Here is a 15,021-nt window from a genome sequence, read left to right on the forward strand (position 1 = left end):
ACAGAAAGGAACACAGGCCTCCGAAACTTTTGTTTTAGTCCAATGGAACCTATGTGGGACTTCTGACCTCCAGAGGTATAAGATAATAAGTTTGTGTTTTTTGAGCTGCTAAATCTGTGGTAATTTGTTACAGGCTTCCTCATTTCTTAAGTGTTAGCTCAAATTCTGTCTACTGAGGAAGGCTTCTTTTTCTTGCTCTTTCTAGGCCTTGCTTTGTCCTCTGAGAAACCATAATACCTGGGATGTAGCATTTACCAATTGGTTGTAATTCTTACCATACTTGTCAGCCTTGTCTATCACCTAAGGGCAAGATAGTATTTTCATTAGTTTTGCTGAGGAACCAGCATGGTTCCTTCACAAAAGAACAGAGAAATGAATGACTGACATTAAGAATAGTACTGACTTCATTACCACCAGAAATCATGGTGCTGAACTGTCAATGCTGCAGGGAAATTAAAAGTATCTCTTGGTAGCTTCTGGAGCTACCTACAGAGCCAGTTTTCCCATTAGTCACCAGAAAGTCTTTCCCTTAGAACAGCATGTTAGCCTGTTTAAAGAAGAAGGTGAGTTCTGCCATAAAAATGAAGAATAACAGCTTGGGAATGGGTTCAAGGAGCCCCAGACTCTAATGCCACCATCTTTGTCTCAGCAAAACTCTTAAATGGATTTGAGCCTTTATGCCAGTCACTTTATTTACACTGTGCTTGATGGAGGAAATTTTCACATACTGAGGAATGGGGAAGTCATTCTGTCTTATACATGATTTGGAACATCTTATGTGCTGTCAAACATGCATTGTACATCTGCTTTAACCATTAAATACAAGAATGCATTTAAATATCAAAGCAATGTTGCTGTAGTTCAGGCATCCAAAAGCAAACTGAAGGGCCATTGTGGATGTGATTCAAACACCTTCCTGCATCAGTGAAAACTTGAATTTTCTGAACTGTACAGATTCAAGGATACCACCAGCTGCTCTCAAAACAGTATCTGCTAGCAACTGTCAGCTGCAAACTTATGGTCTCAAAGTCTCCCCTTGTCACTACGCAACCACTTCTGACTCCAATCAATTCTTGGATAACAAGCACCGTTACTTCTTGCCAGCTCCTAACAAGCACCGTTACTTCTTGCCAGCTCCAGTTATAATTCTTGACAAAGAACTATGTAATTTTGTGGCTTTTACCTATATAAGACTTGCCTATTTTGTAGTCTGCTGAAACACAATTCAAGTGCTTCTTGAATCTGTGTCTCCCAGGCTATAGTTCTCAGTTTGGCTAGAATAAAACTCTCTTCTATTCTTATTATTGATTGTTTATAATTTCCATTGACATGTGCATTTTTCAAATGTGAGAATTACCAGTTCTGTGCTCAGCTAACTTTCAAAGCTTCAGAAAAAGGAGTAAAAGAAATATGGACAGGCCTTGACTACTGTCACATAGTTAATACACTGAGAGCAGATGTGATCACGTGGTAAGAACCAGGGCTATGTAGGAAAGTTCACAGTCACAGAGAAGTGAAAGTGAATTGTGTCACTTTCTATCACATGACAGCCATGTGGCATTGATGAACTCACTGAGCCTCTGTTTCCTCATGTGTGAGATGGGGATAATGATGTGTCTCATTTATTGATCACTCCCAATGTCATGCACCCTGTTCTAAGTCCTTCAGTGTTATCTTTATTTTATAATTACACAGCTTGTCAGTGTCAGAGTCAGGACAATTATGTAATTTGTGAGCCCAGTGACCTTCTTCAAAATGGCTAAGGATTTCAAGATGGCAGCATCAGAATATTAGACCAAGAACAGGACCCTTCTAAGCACCAGGTTCCTATGTGACTCTTGGGTCACTTACAACCTCACAACAAAGGAAGAAGTAAAAATATTTCTGTTGCAGATAATATTATCTCATATATATAAACCCTATAGATTGTACAGAAACTGTTACAAGTGATAAATTCCGCAAGTTGCTGAAAACTTGTCAAAACACAAATATTGGTTGCATTTCTGTACACTGAAAACAATTTGAAAAGAAAACAATTCAATTTACAATAGTATCAAAAATAAAATACTTAGTGGCTTCCCTGGTGGCACAGTGGTTAAGAATCCGCTTGCCAATTCAGGGGACACGGGTTCGAGCCCTGGTCCAGGAAGATCCCACATGCCGTGGAGAACTAAGCCCATGCACCACAACTACTGAGCCTGTGCTCTAGAGCCCACGAGCCACAACTACTGAAGCCTGCGAGCCACAACTACTGAAGCCTATGTGCCTAGAGCCTGTGCTCTGCAACAAGAGAAGCCACCGCAATAAGAAGCCCACACACAGTAATGAAGAGTGGCAAGCCCGTGAGCAGCAACTAAGACCCAGCGCAGCCAAAAATAATAAATAAATAAATTTTTAAAAAATAAAAATAAAATAAAATACTTAGGAATAAACTCAACCAGGGAGATGGAAAACTACACTTAAAACTACAAAATATTATTCTAAGAAATGAATGAAGACACAATTAATGGAAAGATATCCAGTGTTCACGTTCATGGATTGGAATATTTAATATTGTTAAGATGACCATACTACCTAAAGCAATCTACAGATAGACTGAAATTCCTATCAAAATCCAAATGATGTTTTTTGCAGAAATGGAAAAGTAAATCCTAAAATCTATACTGAAACTCAAGAAATCCTAAACAGCCAAAAAAAAAGAAACTTGAAAAAGAACACATTTGCAGAGCTCTCACTTCCTGATTTCAAAATTTATTTACAAAGCTACAATAATACAACAATGTGGTGCTGGTACAAAGACAGATATAGCAATCAAAGATTCAGAATAAACAGTCCAGAAATAAACCCTTATATATAGAATCAACTAATTTTCACAAGACTGTGAAGATTATTCAATAGGAAACTTATAGTTTTTCTAACAAATGGTGTTTGAGTAACTGGAAATCTATATGTAAATGTATGAACTTGGATCCTAATCTTACACCATATGCAAAAATTAACTTGAAATGGATCAAACACCTAAACATAAGAGCTAAAGCTATAAAACCCTCAGAAGAATAAAAGGGAAAAAGCTTTATGATGTTGGATTTGGCAGTGGTTTCTTGGCACAAAAACAATGTTAGATAAAATGGGTTATACCAAAATTAAAAACTATGTGCATCAAAGGACAGTATCAACAGAGTGAAAAGGAAAGCCATGAAACACTTCATAAGGGGTTAATATCCAGAACATAGAAAGACTTTTACAACAAGATAGCATTTCAAATCCATTAAAATGGTATTAAAAAAAAAAGTAGCAATGGGACTTTGGACAAGTTAGGCAACCTGATCCCTTCTATAAATTGGGGATAGCAATACTACCTCTTACCTAAATCTACCATGTAACCTTGTTCTGAAGATTAAATGAGAAATTATTGGACTAGTCCCCCATATGCAATATTCAGGCCATAATGTCAGTTATCATCACACTCTTCAGATTTTCTGCGATGATCTTGAATGACACTTAAGATCAGAAACACCTATATAAGTTATCATATTAGCAGTGCTCTTACCCAATGAGGAATGAAGGTTTCATCCTCTGACACTGTGGTCATGTGTTTCGATCAAGCCTTATGAATGCCTTGGAGACCTCAAGTTTTGGGGCTCTTCCTCCTACATGGGCTTATATTACATATTTTCCAGGGGGCTGAGCTCTCAGCCACATCTTGCAACTCTTCTCTCCTCAGAACTTTACCCATTATTCCTTTGATCTCAGGACCTAGTCTTGGGGCAAGTCTGTTTGGAGTCCTAGGAGAAGAAGTGAGAAGACTGACAGACTTACTTGCACATAAACGGGGGCACCAGGCCAGAAGCCAACCTGCTAGGCTTGGGACCCACTTCTGGTCTCGCTACGCACTGAGAGACTTTGGGCAGGTCACTTACCATGTGTCCTATTTCTTATAATAGTCTTTATTTTAAAGTATATTTTGTCTGTATGAGAATTGCTACTCCAGCTTTCTTTTGATTTCCATTTCCATGGGATAACTTTTTCCATCCTCTCACTTTCAGTCTGTATGTGTCCCTAGGTCTGAAGTGGGTCTCTTGTAGACAGCATACATATGGGTCTGGTTTTTGTATCGATTCAGTCAGTCTATGTCTTTTGGTTGGGGCATTTAATCCATTTACATTTAAGGTAATTATTGATATGTATGTTCCTATTATCATTTTCTTAATTGTTTTGGGTTTGTTATTGTGTGTCTTTTCCTTCTCTTGTGTTTTCTGCCTAGAGAAGTTGCTTTGGCATTTGTTGTAGAGCTGGTTTGGTGGTGCTGAATTCTCCTAGCTTTTGCTTGTCTGTAAAGTTTTTAATTTCTCTACCAAATCTGAATGAGATCCTTGCTGCTTAGAGTAATCTTGGTTGTAGCTTTTTCCCTTTCATCAGTTTATGTATGTCCTTCCGCTCCCTTCTGCCATGCAGAATTTCTTCTGAAAGATAAGCTGTGAAACTTATGGGCATTCCCTTGTATGTTATTTGTTGCTTTCCCCTTGCTGCTTTTAATATTTTCTCTTTGTATTTAATTTTTGATAGTTTGATGAATATGTGTCTTCTCATGTTTCTCCTTGGATTTATCTTGGATGGGACTCTCTGTGTTTCCTGGACTTGATTGGACTATTTCCTTTCCCATAATAGGGATATTTTCAATCTTAATCATTTCCAATATTTTCTCAGTCCCTTTCTTCTTCTCGTCTTCTCCTGGGACCTCTATAATTCAAGTGTTGGTGCATTTATTGTCCCAAAGGTCTCTGAGACTGTCCTCAATTCTTTTCATTCATTTTCCTTTACTCTGCTCTGTGGTAGTTTATTCCACTTTTTTATCTTTCCAATTACTTATCCGTTCTTCTGCCTCAGTTATTCTGCTATTGATTCCTTCTAGAGAATTTTTAATTTCATTCATTGTGCTGTTCATCATTGTTTGTTTGCTTTTTATTTCTTCTATGTCCATGTTAAACATTTCTTGTATTTTCTCCATTCTATTTCCAAGATTTTGGATCATCTTTACTATCATTATTCTGAATTCTTTTTCAGGTAGGCTGCCTATTTCCTCTTCATTTGTTTCATCTAGTGGGTTTTCATCTTGCTCCTTCATATGCTGTGTATTACTCTGTCTTCTCATTTTGCTTTACATCCTGTGTTTGAGGTCTCCTTTACGCAGGCTGCAAGTTTGTAGTTCCCATTGTTTTTGGTGTCTGCCCCCAGTCAGTAAGGTTGGTTCAGTGGCTTGTCTAGGCTTCCTGTTGGAGGGGACTAGTGCCTGTGTTCTGGTGGATGAGGCTGGATCTTGTCTTTCTGGTGGGCAAGACCACATCTGGTGGTGTGTTTTGGAGTGTTTGTGAACGTATGATTTTAGGCAGCTTCTCTGCTTATGGGTGAGCTTGTGTTCCTTTCTTGCTAATCATTTGGCAGGGGGTGTCCTGCACTGGAGCTTGCTGGTCGTGGTGTGGAGCTGGGTCTTAGCCTTGAGATGGAGATCTCTAGGAGAGCTCTTGATGATTGATATTATGAAGGGCTCGGAGGTCTCTGGTGGACCAAGGTCCTGAACTCGGCTCTCCCACCTCAGAGGCTCAGGCCTCACACCCAGCCGGAGCACAAAGGCTCTGTCAGCAACACTGTTCAGAATAAAAGGGAGAAAAGAGAAAAGAAAAAGAAAGAAGGAAAAAATAAAATAAAGTTATTAAAAATATAGTTTTAAAATAAAAAATAATTAAAAATAAAAAAGGAGAGAGCAACCCCACCAATAAACAAATCCACCAATAATAACAAGCACTAAAAACTCTACTAAAAATAACGGACAGACGGAACCTTAGGACAAATGGTAAAAGCCAGCCTATACAGACAAAATCACACAAAGATGCATACACATACTCAAAAAAAGAGAAGAAATATATATATATATATATTTTAAAAAGGAAGAGAGCAACCAAATCAATAAACTAATCTATCAATGATAATAAGGTCTAAATACTAAACCAAGATATACATAAATCTAGAAACAAATTAGGCACAGAAAGCAGACCTCAAGTCTACAGTTGCTCCTAAAGTCCACCATCTCAGTTTTGGGATGATTTGTTGTCTCTTCAGGTATTCCACAGATGCAGGTACATCAAGTTGATTGTGGAGATTTGGTCTGCTACTCCTGAGGCTGCTGGGAGAGATTTCCCTTTCTCTTCTTTGTTCGCACAGCTCCTGGGTCTCAGCTTTGGGTTTGACCCTGCCTCTGCTTGTAGGTCACCCTCTGGCATCCATTCTTCACCCAGTTAGAAGGGGGTTAAGGGAGTGGCTGATTAGGTGACTCTGGCTCATTCAGGCCTGGGGGAGGGAGGGGTACAGAATGCAGGGCGAGCCTGCAGCAGCAGAAGCCAGCATAACGTTGTCACATCCTGAGGCGCGCCGTGTGTTCTCTCAGGGAAGTTGTCCCTGGATCACGGGACCCTGGCAGTGGCGGACTGCACAGGCTCCCAGGAGGGTAGGTGTGGATAGTGACCTGTGCTCGCACACAGGCTTCTTGTTGGCGGCGGCAGCAGCCTTAGCGTTTCATGCTGGTCTCTGGTATCCACGCTGATATCCGCGGCTCGTGCCCGTCTCTGGAGCTCGTTTAGGTGGTGCTCTGAATCCCCTCTCCTTACGCACCCCGAAACAATGGTTTCTTGCCTCTTAGGCAGTTCCAGACTTTTTCCTGCACTCCCTCCTGGCTAGCTGTGGCGCACTAACCCCCTTCAGGCTGTGTTCATGCCGCCAACCCCAGTCCTCTCCCTGGGATCTGACCTCCAAAGCCCGAGTCTCAGCTCCCAGCCTCAACCCTCGGGCTGGTGAGTGCCGGTCGGCACCGATCCTCTGTGCGGCAATCTCTCCACTCTGCCCTCCGCACCCCTGTTGCTGCGCTCTCTTCCATGGCTCCGAAGCTTCCCCCATGCCACAGCCCGTCTCCACCAGTGAAGGGGCTCCTCGCGTGTGGAAAATTTTCCTCCTTCACAGCTCCCTCCCAGAGGTGCAGGTCCCATCCCTATTTCTTTGTCTCTGTTTTTTCTTTTTTTCTTTAGCCCTACCCAGGTACGTGGGAAGTTTCTGGCCTTTTGGGAAGTCTGAGGTCTTCTGCCAGCGTTGAGTAGGTGTTCTGTAGGAGTTGTTCCACATGTAGGTGTATTTCTAATGTATTTGTGGGGAAAAAGGTGATCTCCACGTCTTACTCCTCCATCATCTTGAAGGTCCTGCCTAGATAATTTTTAATTTCAGTTTTCATGGCTTCTACTTCACCATAGATGATTCATAAAATTTTAAATAAAGCAGCTCGAAATATATACACACAAATTTAAAAATGCAAAAGAGTTATTTTTTTTCTTGTTCACATAATTCTACTGTTAATTTTATCTGTATTTTGGATACATATAATTAAGAAATAATATTCCTAGGATAGAAAATTGCCTTGCTTTCTTTTAATAAGTAGACCCTGCAACTCTCCAGTTAGGAGAGGAAATCCTTCCCCAAGGAAATATTCCCTCTTGTACATTGATATTTTTAGCAGTTTCTGAAACCCATGATTATACCAGTTAGATAAAGCAGGAGCTAGAATTTTTAAAAGGATTCCACCTTTAAGGTGGAATATGCAAGATAGTAAATGTCTTTTTTTTAATTTAGTGTAGCAATGCTTTATTATAACAAGAATTGCAGCTGAGAGGGTTGCCGAGTGTGAATGAGTGGGGTAAGAAAAGTGAACCAGTTTCTGAGAGAAGTTACCACATTATATTAGTCAGAGTTGGAGGATTTCAATGTAAAATTCATTAATGCAAAAAGCATTTTGAAGTTGTGTCATGTGTCACTAAATAAAAATACAAATTTGTACATAAATTGTAATATGAGTTCAGGGCAAAGTGAGTGTAATAAAGTCTGTACTGTCTCATTTAGTAGTTTGCACCTTGCAAACTCCTAAGGAATTACTCATCTGCCTGTATGTGCATTTTTGGCATGTCATATGTATATATTCATAAAAAGTAAACTTTTGAGTCCCCCAAACTCTTAAAATTTGTACGGTCAGGTAATTTAAGACATGTTATTTGAAACAGGGGTTAAGTAGTAACACATATTTGTAAAGTAGAACTTTAAGACGGAACGAGAGAATTGACTCTAAGTATTGGAATTAACTTCAATTTAAAAATTCATATTTTTCTTTTTCTATGTTTTATAAACTATCTACAATAAACATATTTTGCTTTATATTATCAAAAAGATAATGCTGGTCTTCCCTGGTGGTGCAGTGGTTGAGAGTCCGCCTGACGATGCAGGGGACACGGGTTTGTGCCCCAGTCCGGGAAGATCCCACAGGCCGTGGAGCAGCTGGGCCCGTGAGCCATGGCCGCTGAGCCTGTCTGTCCGGAGCCTGTGCTCCACAATGGCAGAGGTCACAACAGTGAGAGGCCCATGTACCAAAAAAAAAAAAAAAAAAAAAAAAAGAGATAAGGCTTATTAAAAATAATAAAGACATGTATGGATCAAATTGCAAAATTATTAACCCTAAATCAAAAATTCATTTTGGAGCACGGAGAGGCAGGAGAAAATGATATTAAGTATGTCATCCTCACTAGTTCTTTATAATTAAGTTCAGGGGTGCTATGGATAGAGATTCCTCATATGATATGGACAGCTTCACTGTCCGATCGTTCTTCACTGTTCTGATCGTTCAAGGTTTTCTAAAACTAGCTTAAATAATCTCAAATATGTGGTAATAATTTTAGGAAAGCAGGGAATATTGTCTAATAAAATATATATTAACTGAAACCCACATTTAAGTGACAAGCATTTTTTAAAAAAAGAAAAGATGGTTGGTAAATACTTTTCTCCCCAGCTTTATTGAGATATAACTGACACATAATATTGTGTAAGTTTAAGGTGTACTACGTGTCCACATTGATTTTATACAATTATATATTAAAAATGATTAATACCATAATGTTAACACCTGATACCTGAATCATACCCTATAATTACCATGTCTTTTTTTGTGGTAAGAAAATTTACAATGTACTCTCTTAGTGATTTTCAAGAATATAATACAGTATTATTAAATAGATCATTATGCTGTACATTAGATCCTCAGAACTTATTAATCTTATAGTTGGAAGTTTGTACTCTTTAACTAACTTCTCCCCATTTTCCACATCTCCCAGCCCCTAGTAACCACCTTTTACATCCCTGTTTCTTTGTGTTCAGCTTTATTTTATTTTTTTTAGATTTCACATATAAGTGATGGCATACAGCCTTTGACTTTGTCTGACTTAACTCACTTAACACAATGCCCTCAAGGTCTATCCATGTTGTTACAAATAGCAGGCTTTCCTTCTTTCTCATGGCTGAATAATATTCCACTGTGTGTGTGTTTGCATGTGTGTGTGTACCTCACCTCTATCTAATCATTGATTTATACTTAGGTTGTTCCATATCTTGGCTATTGTGAATAATGCTGAAATAAAAATGGGAATGCAGATATCTCTTTGATATCCAATTTTTATTTTCTTTGCATATATACCCGGAAGTGGGATTGCTAGATCATATGGTAGTTCTATTTTTAATGTTTTGAGAAGCCTCCACACTGTTCTGCATAGTGGCTGCACCAACTCACATCCCCAGCAACAGTGCACAAAGGTTCCTTTGTCTCTACACCCTCTCCAACCCTTATTTTCTATCTTTTTGATGGTAGCCATTTTAACAGGTGTGAATAGCTCATTTTGGTTTTGCATAGTATTTCCCTGATGATTACTGATATTGAACACCTTTTCCTGCACCTATTGGCCAATTTGATGTCTTCTTTAGAAAAACTGTCTCTGTGGTTCCTCTGCCCATTTTTTAATCAGGTTTTGGATTTTTTACCTTTGAGTTGTTGTATGAGCTCTTTGTATTTTGGGGGATATTAATTCCTTTTCAGATATATTGCTTGCATTTTTTTTTCTTATTCCATAGGCTGCCTTTTCCCTTTGTTAATGGTTTCCTTTCCCGCTCAGAAGCATTGTTTTAAGTGACAAGCATTGTTTTTTCCTCTTGGCAAACTCCTTTTCATCTTTCAATACCCAACACAAATGTCCCCTCCTTAGTAATATCATCGTAGACTCCTCTGAGCAGTCTACATCACACCCTCCTCTGTGGTCCCACAGCACTTTTAGAAACCCTTCTTCAAATCACACTTGCTTTATCATTTTAATGTGTGCTTCTGTCTTTGAACTCTGGGAGGTCAAGAATCGAGTTGTTATTCCTAGCACCCAGTGCAATGTCTGACACATGGTTGGCACTTAGTAAATGTTGAATGGATAAATAAATCAATGAATGACAAAATACATACATGTTATTGGGTGACCACAAATATAAAAGGCCTTTTTCTTGCCTGACTAGCCTTTTGCCCTGTACAGGTTGACCCTTGAACAATGCAGGGGCTACGGGTGCCAAACACCTCGCAGTTGAAAATCAGCATATTTAACTTTACAGTTGGCTCTCCTTATCCTTGGTTCCGCATCTGTAGATTCAAGCAACAGCAGAGGGTGTAGTACTGTAGTATGTAGTTATTTTTTAAAAACCCATGTATAAATAGACCTAAACAGTTCAAACCTGTGTTGTTCAAGGCTCAACTGTATTGCAATTTTATCATTTAAAATCTGACTAAATAGTATTGCTATTTAATATAAAAGTTATTTGTAAAGTCAGTAAGCAGAGGAACATTACCACATATTCAACACACACAGAAAATAAATTTCTAGCAAAGTTTTAACTTCACGCCCTATCTTCTACATCAGTTATAGAATCTATACACAGAGATACATGTATTAACAGGAAATACTGTTTATACTAGTAGATGGAAATGTGCATAAAAATGAAAAGAGACATTTTTCATACACTCAAAAAAGTCCAAGGAGGATCCAGCAATCCCACTTCTGGGTATATACCCAAAAGAATTGAAAACAGCATCTTGAAAAGATATTTGTACACCCATGTTCATAGCAGCATTATTCACAATAGCCAAAAGGCGGCTGCAACTTGAGTGTCCACGAACAGATGAAGGGAATAACAAAATGTGGTATATACAGCTGACCCTTGAACGACACGGGTTTGAACTGCGTGGGTCCACTAATACGTGGATTTTTTTCTAAAGTAAATATTCCAGCACTACATGATCCCCAGCTGGATGAATCCAAGAATATGGAGGAACTGCAGATATAGAGGGCTGGCTATGAGGTATACTCAGATTCTCAACTTTGTGGAGGGTTGGTGCCCCTGACCTCTGCGTTGTCTACGGATTAACTGTACATACAATGGAATATTATTCTGCCTTCAAAAAGAAGGAAATTCTGACACATGTTACAATACGGATGAACCTGGAAACATTATGCTCAGTGAAATCATCCAATCATAAAAAGACAAATACTGTATGATTCCACTTAAATGAGGCACCCAAAAGTCAAATTCATAGAAACAAAAGGAAAATGTTCATTGCCAGGGGCTGGAGGGCGGGGAAAAATAAGGAGTTATTATTTAATGGGTACAAAGTTCTGAGGATGGATGGAGGTGACAGTTGCACAACAGTGTGAATGTAATTAATATTACTGAACCATATACTTAAAAAAAGGCTAAGAGAGTACATTTCATGTTATGTGTATCACACAATGAAAAAAAGAGTCCAGTGAGTCCCGTGCCACTACTAACAAAAGAGGTCCCCTCTCCCATGGAGACCTCGCGATGTGGCCTGTGCTGACATGAAACTGTCCCTTTAACTCCAGATGAGCCCACAGACAGGTCTGGCTCTCACCTGAGTTATCTGCAGAGTCTTCAAGTTCCACGAGGAAAGAGTACCCGTTACTCCAGACGCGGAGGCAGGTGGTCGGGTCGTAAGAGACGGTGAGCGGTTCTAAGCCAGGATCGTAGACACTGTCCCTCCACCGGTCGTTGATGGGCGACTGGCACTCACCCCCCGGGACCAGGTCCACGCTCTCCCAGAGAGGGTGCACTAGGAGAAAGCACATCGGGTCTGTCCTCGAGATGACACTAGCTGAAATCCCCCTGCGGGGATGATATGGTCCCATGTAAGCGTGTATGCTGGGTTCACCTCTTACGTGAGCCAGCTGTGAGGATTAGGCAGCCATCCTGCAAAGCCTGGATAGAATGTTAGCATTGCTAAGGTCCCTGGAGTCCTGCCACATGGATAGCTATGACACTGTATATATTAAGGTGTACACGCACACTCTGTCCCACACGGGTGCTGATGACATCACTGACGGTGATTTTTCTACCAAAGAGTCGAGCGCCAGGTCTTTGTGGCAAGTCCCTGATAAATCTCAGGAAACTTCTTATAACAAAGAAAGAGCTATCCACGCATGATGGATGGAACCCACATGTATAATTCGGGTGGTCCAGCTCTCTGCCCTTTAGAATCAGCACGGATGGGCAGAACCGAGACCAACAGGAAAGCTGGACAAAATACGAATCAAGATAAATCATTACCAACGACCCTCTGCACCTCACCCCACCACGGAGAATGAGTCTGAGGACTGGCGAAAGTGACAAGGCAGCTGCTGCCCAGTCAGCCCCCGCTGTGCATGGCAGGGTCACTGGCACTCCACTTGTAAAAAACAAGCTTGCCTCTGGTTTCCTCTTACAGAGGAGACGGTTCTCTTCCTGAGATAGCTGCCCAAAGCAGGATCTTAACCTTCGATTTTTTGGTACAAGTGCCCCAGCGGCATAGACACAGAGCGCTCCAAGGCAGTTTCTGGACCAGTGGTTCTCAAAGGAGGGAGCGATTCTGACCCCGGGGGACATTGGGCAATGTCTGGAGACACTCTCGGTGGTCAAAACTGGCATGCTTTGAGCTTCCTCTTTAATTTGGCTGGTTGTCTATTACCTGTGGTTTACTTTTCTTATCATACAGTTAGTATTTTCTGCTGATGGTGCAGAGTCGCATTCTATGGAAAATCTTTGATGTTCACAGACAAAGCACATTAAATATATGAACATTTATTACTTGCTAGTGATGATTTTGCTTCACAATGGAATAACATGTTACAATTGTTAACACAGAAATCCATTGGGAATATGTATTGCTTCCTACTTCAATATATTATTTGACCTCCTATTTTTTAACCATTGTAATATGAATGACTGCTGGAAAAATATTAAAGAAGTAAAAAGCTGTGTAAAACTAGTAATACTCTGGATATAGAACTGTCTATTGCAAGTACATTTTTAGGAGGATGCAAAGAGAGCAGATAGGGTTTCTATAATATAACTTGAAAATTGGGGCAGGCAAATTTTTAATTTATATGATCTAGTATTTTAATAGTTATATATAAATGTTTTAAAGATGGAAGACCTTGGTGGTTTAATGAGACAGATTGTAACTTTATGCATTGGCCTATAGAAAAAGGCTAAAGTCCTTAGTTTAGGATTAGAAAAGTATGTAATTCTTAAATGAGATGGCTTCTTAGCCAGCTAGTCAGAGTTCAAATTCTGCCTCTGCCTTTCACTGTGTGGGCAGTGACATATGATTTTGGAAATGTATTAATATCTCAAGGATTCCCACATCTGAGATGGAGAAAAATAACAGTGTCTCTATCATAGGGTTGAAGATTAAATGAGGTATTTCATGGGAGGCTCCTTGGTATACAATAAGCATTCAAGAATGTTTCCTAATATTACTGCCATGATTATGGTCATGATTATTGTTCTTTCTATTATTGTTATAATAATAGAATATTATATTATATATATATAATATAATATAATATATATAATATATATAATATATTATATTATAATGGCCCTGCCTGCCTCTCCACTTTATTACCTGTCAGTTTCTCTTATTCTATGGAAACCCCATTGAAACAAAGCTAGTCCTCACTTCCTCATGTACTTGAAGATTCTCTGGCTTCTTCTTCTTCTTTTTTTTTTTTTTGCAGTACACGGGCCTCTCACTGTTGCCATCTCTTCCGTTGCGGAGCACAGGCTCCGGACGCGCAGGCTCAGCAGCCACGGGTCACAGGCCTAGCTGCTCCGCGGCGTGTGGGATCTTCCCGGACCGGGGCACGAACCCGTGTCCCCTGCATCGGCAGGTGGACTCTCAACCACTGCGCCACCAGGGAAGCCCTCTGGCTTTTAAGTTGCTGTTTCTGTGCATGTAGGCAGAGTAACCAGTTGGAGGGGATGTTGTAGAGGCAAATTCAAGCTGCAGAAGGGAACCGGGTTGAATGAGATCCCCTGTAAAGCTCCTTTTGGCTCCAAGATTCCATCAAATCAGTAAAATCAACAAGAAAGTTGTAATAGAGAAGAACAAATATTACTCCATATTGGATCTGTTTCTTTTATTTATTTATTTACTTTTCTCTGTGTTAGGTCTTTGTTGCTGAGTGTGGGCTGTCTCTAGTTGCAGAGAGTGGGGTCTACTCTTCGTTGTAGTGTGTGGGCTTCTCACTGCGGTGGCTTCTCTTCTGGCAGAGCACAGGCTCTAGGTGCACGGGCTTCAGTAGTTGTGGCTCACAGGCTTAGCTGCTCCACAGCGTGTGGGAATCTTCCCAGACCAGGGCTTGAACCCATGTTACCTGCATTGGCAGGAAGATTCTTAACCACTGCTCTACCAGGGAAGTCCCTGTTTCTTTAACCTTGGTATTCTATTGCTTTTGCTACAAGTTAAGAATGTTGCCTATAGCCTGAAATATACAGGATAGCCCATTCTCAAGGCTCTGACCTTTAAGGGTGTAATGTTTTTCACCCATATGTAGATAAAAAGTTGCAGAACAGAGAATATTTGTCTTGTTGGAGGTTTACAAGAACACTGTGACCTAACCTATGTGAACAGATGCAAGAACAAAGGACTCCAACACCAAGAAGTTTGGAACAACCAGCCACATCCCCTCCCCTTTAAGTATAAGAAGGCTGAATTCTAACTCAGGGAAGATGGGTCTTTGGGACAGTAGTCCACCATCTTTCTGATCTGCTGGCTTTCCAAATAAAGTAGCT

The 15,021-nt window shown here is 40.1% G+C and overlaps 1 protein-coding gene across 1 annotated transcript in view; it reads right to left on the reverse strand.

Moving 5' to 3' along the window:
- Window positions 1-5,431: 5,431 nt before the first annotated feature.
- Window positions 5,432-15,021, reverse strand: part of LOC137217907 (carbonic anhydrase 5B, mitochondrial-like) — a 196,143-nt gene continuing 186,553 nt past the window's right edge. Inside the window, exons 3-4 of the mRNA XM_067724900.1 lie at window positions 11,746-12,019; window positions 5,432-5,645 (exon numbers count right to left, since the gene is read on the reverse strand). Of these exons, the coding sequence (XP_067581001.1) occupies window positions 5,432-5,645; window positions 11,746-12,019 (488 nt within the window). The remainder of the gene's footprint in view (window positions 5,646-11,745; window positions 12,020-15,021) is intronic.

This window comes from Pseudorca crassidens, chromosome Y, assembly GCF_039906515.1.
Source record: "Pseudorca crassidens isolate mPseCra1 chromosome Y, mPseCra1.hap1, whole genome shotgun sequence".
Taxonomy (NCBI): domain Eukaryota; kingdom Metazoa; phylum Chordata; class Mammalia; order Artiodactyla; family Delphinidae; genus Pseudorca; species Pseudorca crassidens.